Here is a 10,910-nt window from a genome sequence, read left to right on the forward strand (position 1 = left end):
TCCCCGCTGGTGCTTTCACCTCTGATCTCCCCTTCCCCCCCCCCTCCTCTGCTTATTGGGTGGTTTTGCCCTTTCTTAAGTATGTTTTCCCGGAGGTGCCACCATCTTGGCTGATGGACTCAGCTGTGTCCTGCAGTAGATAAGCTGGAGCTGGCTGGAACCAGCTGGAACCTGCTGTGTCCAGCACAGGGCTGACCCTGACCTCTCCTCATGGAGGCCACCCCACTATGTTTTCACTTTAACGGATTAGTTTCCAAATCATGCACTCGTTTAGTTTTGGCTTTTGTATTGTTGTTTTGAGAGCTGTTATTCTGAAGTTTTACTTTCCTGATGTCTTTTAGTGCCTGGGCACAGTGTATACTCACAGCAGGGTCTGGCAGGCTACTGCCTTGTGAACTGGAAAGGACAGTGTACAGACCTTGGGACAAGTGGCCACAGGGACTGTGTGAAAGGAACAAATACTAATTTTCTCCCTATTAATGCTTGTACACTCTTGTAGGTTAAGTATAATGCCTTTTTCTAAAAAATATTTGCATATTCCTAAAGAAAAAATGTATTTTGTTTTCATAAAAGACTGAAATAATCTATATGACATTTACTGTGTTCTTTTTTTTTTACCCCACTTGATGAAAATTTTTGCAAAGGATTTCCAGCAAAAGAATTCCAGTTGATCTTGTTAGCAGCCATGGAGTGAAAATCTGTATGGCTGGTTCCTCCTAATCCATGGAATATACCTAAAGAAACTTTGTCCAGAAGTTGCATAAGCAAAAGCATGTAAAAGCTCAACAGGAAAATAAAGGTAAAACCACAGAAATGTGGATCGACAGAAAGGCGTTTCCTCAAAACTTATGTTTTAACAGGATTTTTATGTGTCTAGTAGATTACATCTTTTCCTCCGGTTGGGCAGCAGGGAGAAGTGCTAGTGCTTCTGCCATTGACTTTATGTGAGGTGTCCGTATGTGCAGTGCAGGTGGAGCCTTCTCCCATAGATGGTGCCCTATCTTTAGCTTTATGTTATCATGGTGGTGTTTCTCCTCAAGAGGTAATGGCAGGGGTTTTGTTCCGCTTGGGGTTGCTACAGTCTCCAGATAATCCCTTGATTGCTATAAGCTACTTGCAGCAACCTCAAGACATCAAAAGCACTCTTTGCCAAGAAGAAATGTACAAATCATGGAAATGAGCCTGGAGTCAGTGGGTATGTTTATGCTGCACGCACTTCACTGGAATATAAAGATACCAAATTACCTAACAGGCAAGGAGTCTAGCTGTGAAAGTACAGAAGTCTAAGTTTAGCTTCCTAACAGGCGAAACGATCTCATGCTGTCTTGCCAAGCCTGGCAGCATACAGACTGCATGACGTACATCAGCGTCCGATGGTTGTCACTGCCTGTGAAGGACTGGACTTGATTAGTGGTTAATAAGGACTTCTGATTTGTGATTTATAAATATAATGGGTTTTTAGTAGGACAAGAAACTGACAAATATTAGGAAAATATATTTGTGAGGGAGGAGAAGAGATCACCCAGGATGCTCACTCAGCTAGTAACTGGCCTTAGCTAGCATATTCTGGCAGTGGGACTTCAGCTCAAGTATCTCAGAGTCAGTTACTTTTACAGATCAATAAGAAGATATCAGAGCTTTTGGTTGTTGTGCCCCAAAACCCTTTCATCATTAGCTGCCTGAAGAAAGAGAGGTCTGGATTACTGACTGTGGTCTCTTGACAGACAGGAGAGGTCCAACTTTAATGTTTTTTGTGGACCTTGCGTGCTAGATTGACTTTCTTTATCAGTAACAGATTTTATTCATAATTTCCAAAATAACTCCTGAGACACTAAAAACAAAATTTGGGTAAAAGACCTAGTCTGGATGTGGGGGAGAGGCAAAGGGAAACTGATCTTGATGATAGCTTGAAATAAAATTATGACTGTTATTCAGCTGCAGACCTGTTTAAAGTTGTGACCAGAAGACACAAATTAAAGAAACAGCTGGAAGGTAACTCACCAAAAGTATCTATAGAAAGCAACTCAAAGGAATCATGGTATAAATTAGTTCTATATATGCTAGCAAGTTCTCTAAACATTATGTAACGCTTAGGAGAAGTAATATCAGACATAAATCTGACATATTTCAACAAGGAAGAGTTCCTGTCATCCCTCACGCTGTATTACCTCACCCTAGTATGCAGTGGGAGAAAGTTAAGCTGAATGTTGGCAGATGAGCTGATGAAACCACCTCTATTGCCTTGAGTATCTTCAGTTGTGAATGCAGCCCATGGCAAACACTGGAAATATGAACTACTTGAGACATCCTCAGACACTCCCATGTTTGTGGGTAGCGAACAGTCTAAGCAAAACTAAAGGAGTGAAATAATTCAGTAAGGTGCCTTTTCTATCTGGGCATGACCAGATCTATTGGCACCTACGAAAGAAGAAAAAAGTCCTTTTCTAACTTCGAGAAAGCCTTTGACTATGATTTAGGACAGCTAACATAAGATAAACTCGCTGATGTGGGAAAGTAATAGGATTATGCTGACAACATGCTTATGGAGAGCAACCCTGGATGGCAAGGCAACAAACCTTGGAGTACAGAAAGATCAGTGTACAGCATATTTTGGGGGGGTTGGACCTGGCTGCAGACATTAAGTTAGTGGTGCTTCCCTCTTCTGAAAAAAAAGAAATGTGCCAGCAAAGACTGTGCCAGCAAGGATCATGGTACATGAAATGTCCTTGATTATGAAAACTAATGACAGACTGCTAAGGACAGATTCCTGTATGGATACCTCAGTACAGTGCTACAGCTTACCCTAGCAGGCTACATCTGTAGTCATCAGGAAAGGAAATAACCCAGGTGAGGGCAAGAGTTTATGTTGTTATCCCTTTAGATACTAGGTAAGCATAAAAAAGTAAGCTTCATCTTTAGTTTTCATCTCACAGTATTGGTCAATAAGACCCGTGAGCATACTGAGAACCTGGACACACAGTCCCTGATATGATCAAAGCTACCCCTGAAGACTGCAAAGTGTCCTGTGTACCAAACCACATGTGGAAGCACAGTATGTATACTGTGTCCTGCACAGCCATACCAGTGTATGGGAATAAAAGAATTACTGCAGAAGCCCATAGACTATTGTCAAGCTGCCTGTGAGGCCTCCACAGGCTGGTGGCTGTACCTGCAGAGCAGCATGGTAAAAGCTGTGTAAATACAGCAAGCCATTTTCTGAAGCTGGAAGGATGCAGTCGTGATAAACTATTTCTTGCAGGATCAGGCCCTTAAGGGGACTATGAATGTTAGAGATCCTTGGCTTTGGTTCATAGAAGCACCTGGATGCATATAACATCACTTCTCCAGCTGGGTAAGAAACTCATAAAAATAGACTTTCTTAAAAAATATTCATAATCCCAGATCCCAGGCAATGTTGTCATGTCTGGATGTCCTGCTGTGGTTGGTATTCCTGCTTTTACATGAATTTACTCCTGGAAATCGTGATATGAGTACAAGTTTAAAAAGGGGGATGAAGCACAGACAGAAGCCTTGGCAGGAGTTTGATTTCTGAAATCAGATTGAATGTCAAGGAGCACTTTCTCTAATCAGTTCATTCATTTGTAGGGTTTTCGGCTGACCTGAGATGTTCTGTACTTATTCTATATAGAATTTATGGACTGATGGGACTAGAAAAAAAGTAGCTTATGGACCTGGATATGCTTTTACTCTCTCAAGTACAAATCAGGAGTAAGAAAAAAAATGGATGAAACCCATTTTTTTTTCAGTTACACCTCAGGCTAAAGATTATCTTGAGGGAGTGGGAGAAAAATACAAACTAGTAAATCATGTAAGCTTCTTAGACATTGAATTGCTTTCCTCAGAGTTAAATAAATTTGGAGGAACATAAAGCAAAGGCAGAGGTGTCAGCAGGATACAATGAAGTTGTGAATTGCCAAGCAGAGATGTAATATGGAAAACCCTTATCTGATGTGAGCAATTCTATTTGAATTACTCACAAACAAAACATTTCAGTCAGATTTCTCACAGATACTGTTGAGGAGAACTTCATTGCCTCTTCTGCAGCTATTTGAGCTTGCTTCCCTGGAATAATAATACGTCTGTGAATGTATCCATCTCTGCACACATCCTCTTTTCCCTCATAGATGTTTACTTTCACCTGTGAACATTTTTTATGTTGTCTTTAATGAGCTGTAGCTCATTGCAGTCTATTGTGTATTATATCTAAAGTACCAGTGCAGCTATGCGATGCTCCATAAGATGCAAGAACATCTCTTATATATGCAGAAATGAATAATTTCCAGGGAAAGAAGTTAAAATTATAATTCAATCAAGGCAGTTCTGTTCTTTGCCTTCAGACAGAAAGTGCACTATCTTAAGGACATCTGAAACTCATCTGTAATTACCAAGTTTTCATTCCTTTATACAAATGTTATAACTAAGTAATGCAAACTGTAACAAAATAAAAGAGGTTAAATTGTCTCCTTTTTCACTGAAAACAGATTCTAATTAGTTCCTGACAGAAAGTTGTCCTGACACAATGTGTTACGGGCAAGTCTCACTGTTGAGGCTGTTGTCGATGGGCTAAGCTACAAAGGCTGGAGGTAGGTAGGTGCACTCCCCACAAATTCCTATTCAGAGCTTTTCAAGTGTCCATTCTAGAAACAAACAAAAGCATCATTTGCCTACTGCAATATGTGATGTGATTTTTTTTCCTGTACAAAGCTTGTATTTCTTCCCTCATCAGGACAGAACTTTAGAGACCAGATCATATACTGCAGAAAAAAATTTGAAGGTTCAGCACTAGAAAATGAAGAAACAGGAACACATTTTCATATTTCCCAATGTTATGTTTCAGAATTCCTGCTTTCCTGGTTTTTTAAGTCTGTAAAGGATAAACTAGCTTATTGAGTATATATCCACTGAGAATGCCTAGTTAATCTTAATTTCCAAGATTAAGACCCTAAATACAAGACTCTGATATACGAGACTGTCAAATACACCAGAAAGCTGCTGCAGCACCCAAAGAGAGTGCAGAGGCTGCCACTGAGCAAGCAGGAAAGCTGGTGCTTTTTCTTCATGGATGGTGGCTCCACAGATCACAGTCCAATCTTCTCCACTCATTTCTGAATAGCAAATAAACCTTCCTGATTGCAGAAGTTAAAACATTGTTACAAATTATTTGTTTTGCTTTGATAGTAATAGAACTTCATGTTAGTCCTTCTTTTGAAATATGGATAAAGTGGTTTATACGAACACATACTCAGCAAATGCATCAATAAGTTCCAATTAATGAATTATCCATTCAGTTCTACAATAATTCACTTTATCTCTTACCATTCCCAGTGAATTATTTATATAGTGACATTTCTCTATTAGCAAGCTGCCATTTGCATCACTTTTATATTATTGTTCTCATTACTAATTATACTTTTAATAATTTTTTAATGCTTGGTCTCATCAATAAAGAAAAGTAGATGGTGCCCATGGAGTGTTTAGCCTTGTCTTAATTCTGTATGCCTAACACCATTGCCAGTAGCACAAGAGTAGATACATAATACTTTAAGTGGCAGTTCTTCCCTTTCGTACGTTCCCTTGTCTCTTTTTCTCTCCTGTATGCCAGCATCCCTGAGTTTGTTCTGTAAAAGCAAAGGGTGTTTCTGTATTAATGATTATTTGAATAACAAAATTAGGTTGCTATTATACTTGCTTCCTTCTATCCCAGATAATGACTATGAATTAATTAGCATCAGAATACTGAAAATTCCTATTAATTTTAACATTTTATTTGGAAGCCTGTGTGCATTATTGAATTATTTTACACCTCCTAATGTAAAACTGATGATATCTCTACAAACCTCTGGGGGAACGTGTGAGGTCATTAAAGTTAGATTTGCAAAGAAAATGCATTAATTTCTCTCTCACATTATTCTTTCCTGTGCTGATAATGCTATTTTTGAGCTCTTGCTCAGAGTGGCTCATTTGTATTGAAAGATTCTCTTATCCTTTATTCTCTTCATCTACCTTTCCAAACTTTTCATTTCATAAGGAAATGAACTGTGGTTTTTCAATACTTAAAATATACTTGCAGGAAAGTGAGAACTTACATTTTCGGGTGTTAGTGTTGTCTCCAGAGACAGTGGTCACTGAAAGACAGCTCAGCGTGAAAAGAAAATATACATGTCAGAAATGGAGATAAGTTATACAATGTCTCCTTCCTTTCTTTATCACTGATAGTTTATTTTCTCTGTAAAGGAGGATTCCAGAAGTAACACTGATGGTTTGGCATCCAAGCATCTGCATGGGAAGAAAAATTATGAAGCTTTATTAAACATTTTCCCTGGAATTCTAAGTTTGTTCCATATTTCTGCTGGTTATTTATTATTATTTTTATTTTTAAAAAATTTTTCTAAATTCATGGATTTGTGGGAGCTCACAACATAATTAGCAACCTGGCAGTAACTGAGGGAGAAACTCTGGCAAACACAGTCCCTTCTGAAAGCAATGAATCCATCTGTACTACTTACTGAGTAAAATCTCAGTGTATTAAGTCAGATCAATTGCTTAAATAGTTTGGGTTTTTTCCTTCGGATTCAGGACTTATATCCATAACCTACATTTTACTGTTTTAAAATAACCCTTTTGTTTTTTAAGTGAATAGCAACATGTGTTTAGGCTTTAACTTACCACTCTGTAATAACAAGATTTGCATAAAATTTACAGTATTGAAGTAATATATTCTTGAAGGTTAGGTTTTAGAGAAAGCTATTGAATAAGGAAGAAAAATACTATCTGTGCATCCAGAACCAAAGGTCGTTGAAATTATTAAACATCTTTTAATAGCAGACAAAATAAATATTTTCTTCATTTCAGTTTGATTTACTTCAACAACTAGTTAGAAGTTAAGGAACTTCTAAGAAATAAAGTAAACTGAAGCGTCATTATCTTTAAATGGTCTATGAATAAATTCTCAGTGTGGGATGCCAAGACTTATGACTTCATTCATTAACTGTATATAAAAGTTGCATTGGTAGTAAGCCAGTTTTAAGTATAAAATGTGTGATACTTTTTTTCCTCTGTATACAACATATTTATTGCAATTTTATTTAAATAATAAATACACTTAAAAGGCTGGGGTTTTGCATTTCAGTTGCATTCCCATTTCCTTCCAAAGCAGCTTGATAAAAGTCCTAAGTAAATAAAAATTGATCTTCTAGTAAAGAAGAATTATCATTCATTTCTAACAGAATGCTATGTGTTAAGCATTTGAATAATTAGGCTGAACGATATAACTTCTTAAATGGGAATGTAAGGTATTTTACTGGTAGTGTATGGAAGTAACAGATCAGTTTAAAAGCTAGATTCAGTTGCAAGGCAACCTTTTTTTTTAAAGTTTACCTACCAACAACAATCAAACTCACTTGAGGAAAAAAGAATACACATTCAGAATAAGCATAGAAAGTTGGTTTTTTTTAATTTGTTTTACATTTTTTATATTTTAAAGTGAATACAAATTATTTTCACCAAAAAATGTTTGAAAATCTCATGAGAAATAATTATCTTGAATTCTTTTTGTGAAAAATATTTGAGGGGTTTTTCAGAAATATTATAGTTCAGATCCTTATAAATAGGCAATTCTGTGATACATGGGAGACAGAATGGCTATATGAATATTAAGTCGTAACTTCCTACTTTAGGAGCTTCTGTACTCAGTAGAAAATTCCAATATTTCTAAAATAAATTTAATTTCCAACTAGAAAAAAAATAAAGCTTTGACATTTTCTACTTATTAAAGTTCTTCTTGAAAGTGATGGAAATACCAAAATGGGCAATATATTTCCCTCAGCAAGAGTAAGGTAGGTAGTTTAAACTTTGATGTTGCAGGAATTACATTAATTTATTTTTAAAATCTAGATCTACACTTACATTGTTATTGATTTAGTTTATATGCATATGATTCTGTGATTTTAATTAGAAAGACTTGGTTGCTTTATATTAGGTTTCTTTAATGACTTATCAAAATCAGAAAACTAATTTTCTTTCTTTACAACAGTAACTACCGTGGGTCTTGTTAAATCACACAGCTGACAGAGATACTTAGTCCCAACTTGCTCAAAGTTGTGAGTAATGAATTAGTTTCAAACATAATATTGCTAGAGAAACATCTGAGAGTGTAGTTTGCCAGCCACTCTTGTCTGTGTGTATCCAACCATGCCAGTGTGCTCACAAGGTGAATGAAATCTCAGCAGTAGAGGTCCATTTCTCAGAGCTGAGGGAAAAGAGGTTTTATTCATAGAATAATGGAATCATAGAATGGTTTGGGTTGGAAGGGACCTTAAAGACCATTCAGTCTAACCCCCTGCTATGGGCAGGGACACCTCCCACCAGACCAGGTTGCTCAAAGCCCTGTCTAACCTGCTTTGAACACTTCCAGGGAAGGGCCATACACAGCTTCCCTGGGCTATCTGTTCCAGGTTTATCATGTGAATGGTGAAGAGTGCATTTAAAGCAGCAAGGATCTCATCGGTTTCAAATAAGTGCTGTTATACTAAATATGCCTTAACTGCATCTCCTGTTTCCTCCTAGGTCTTACTGCTGCAGCATCTCTTGTATCCCTGGCTTGGGCTTTGGCTTCCTACCAAAAGGCCCTCCGTGACTCACGAGATGACAAGAAACCCATCAGTTACATGGCTGTTATAATCCAGTTTTGCTGGCATTTCTTCACAATTGCAGCACGGGTCATTACTTTTGCTCTGTTTGCCTCAGTTTTCCAGCTGTACTTTGGGATCTTCATTGTGCTGCACTGGTGCATCATGACCTTCTGGATCGTCCATTGTGAGACAGAGTTTTGCATCACTAAATGGGAGGAGATAGTTTTCGACATGGTTGTTGGGATAATCTATATCTTCAGCTGGTTCAATGTCAAGGAAGGAAGGACACGCTGTAGGCTTTTCATTTACTATTTTGTGATCCTTTTAGAAAACACTGCCTTGAGTGCTCTCTGGTATCTCTACAAGGCCCCACCAATCTCTGATGCATTTGCCATACCAGCACTGTGTGTAGTGTTCAGCAGCTTTTTAACAGGCATTGTTTTTATGCTGATGTACTATGCCTTCTTTCACCCCAATGGACCAAGGTTTGGGCAGTCGCCAAGCTGTGCTTGTGAGGACCCTGCCGCTGCCTTCACCCTCCCCCCAGAAGTGGCAACAAACACTCTACGGTCCATCTCCAACAACCGAAGTGTCATGAGTGAGCGGGATCAAAAATTCGGGGAGAGGGATGGGTGTGTGCCTGTATTTCAGGTGAGACCCACCGCACCATCCACACCTTCATCCCGGCCACCAAGGATTGAGGAGTCTGTCATTAAAATCGATCTGTTCAGGAACAGATACCCAGCGTGGGAGAGACATGTGTTGGACAGGAGCCTGAGGAAGGCGATTTTAGCGTTTGAATGTTCCCCTGCTCCTCCACGGCTACAGTATAAAGATGATGCCCTTATCCAGGAGCGCTTGGAATATGAAACCACATTGTAGAATGAAGCTTGAAGAAGCTCCAACGTTACAGTCCAAATTAAGGTTTGACAGTAGGGCTGTAGGAATAACTGGACTGCATACTACAAGTAGAGCAGCAAGCTGTAGTGTTCTTAGTCTGGCTATCATCATGATTATCATTTGATCCACTGTGTGCAGTCTGTCCGCAGGACACTGGTACAGCAGCATCACTTGAAAGCCTCCTAAAAAGCCCAAACCCTGACCCACACATGACAGATCAGTTACTTCAGCTGGGGAAACTCACCCACCACTCCTTGCTGCTATGAAACTCTGTCTGCACAGTACTTAAAAAGCAGTAGGAAGGCTCTGACCAGAGCTTTCAACTTTAGCCAGTAGTGCATTTTATTTTAGAAATGAATGATTGATATTTGCATAAGCAATGGCAAACAAACAAAAAACCCTTTTCAAAAATAACAAAACGGTAGCACTCAGTGTTGCTGTTATGAAAACTGTTTTCTGGGGAAAGAATAGGAGCATAGTAGTCTTCAATGCTCCCAAAAATCAACCATTCAGGTTAGAATAGGTTTGCAAAGTAGTTCTGAATTAACAAATACATTGTCATGTTTGCAAGGCTGTCAATGGAAAATAAGCTAAATTCTGATTAATTTGGTCATAAATGTTAATACTACAAGAACTGTTTGTTTTCTATAGAATTTCAAAGTCTTCTTAAATGCAATTTAAGTTCTTTACATTACTTTCAACAGAAATCCTATGCAGCTCACTTCTGGTTTTTAGGAGAAATAAGGAGCTCGAGCACGCAGTGTTGCAAATTAAATGATAATCATGATTCAGTGTTCAATTTTCAAAAAAAATTATATATATGTAAAACAGGGAAGTATAGTTTTCGTATTCTAAACTTTTTGGAGGAGCCCATTCAGATATTTCGGAAGAAACTACAAGGAAATGAACACACTGAAACTTCCCTGTTTCAGGACTGGGAATGCATGATTCAGTGTGTGAATGTATGCAGGGGTGACAAGAGACTGACATGCCATACCCTTCTAGTGCCAAACATTGTATAACTGCAAGGTTGATGTTACCTGAGAGACAGATCACAAGTGGCATGAGCCCTGCTAGATCAAGAAGCAGGAAAGACCAGTCAAGTTCTCAACATGTAGAGACAGCTCCGATTTTCCCCAACCCAAGGTGAAAGTGATGTCTTTTTAAAGGCTTTCAGCCACCTCTTAGTAAGTATATTCACTGGAGTATAACATAAACAAGTTATGTGGAAGACCCTCTTCTGCCTGTTCAAGACTTGTGTCCAGATACGTCTAAAAATTACGCTGAATCTCTTGTAACAGTGCTTTTACTGCAAGCTTTTGGGTTTTAAATACCTCCCTAAATCTAGTCAATGGTATC

At 38.3% G+C, this 10,910-nt stretch overlaps 1 protein-coding gene across 1 annotated transcript in view; it reads left to right on the top strand.

Moving 5' to 3' along the window:
* The window catches only part of XKR4 (XK, Kell blood group complex subunit-related family, member 4), a 73,437-nt gene extending 63,904 nt beyond the window's left edge, over nt 1–9,533 (top strand). Inside the window, exon 2 of the mRNA XM_010193376.1 lies at nt 8,587–9,533. Within this exon, the coding sequence (XP_010191678.1) occupies nt 8,587–9,533 (947 nt within the window). The remainder of the gene's footprint in view (nt 1–8,586) is intronic.
* The last annotated feature ends 1,377 nt before the right edge of the window (nt 9,534–10,910 follow it).

The sequence above is a fragment of the Mesitornis unicolor genome, unplaced genomic scaffold, assembly GCF_000695765.1.
Source record: "Mesitornis unicolor isolate BGI_N332 unplaced genomic scaffold, ASM69576v1 scaffold6751, whole genome shotgun sequence".
NCBI classification, from domain to species: Eukaryota; Metazoa; Chordata; class Aves; order Mesitornithiformes; family Mesitornithidae; genus Mesitornis; species Mesitornis unicolor.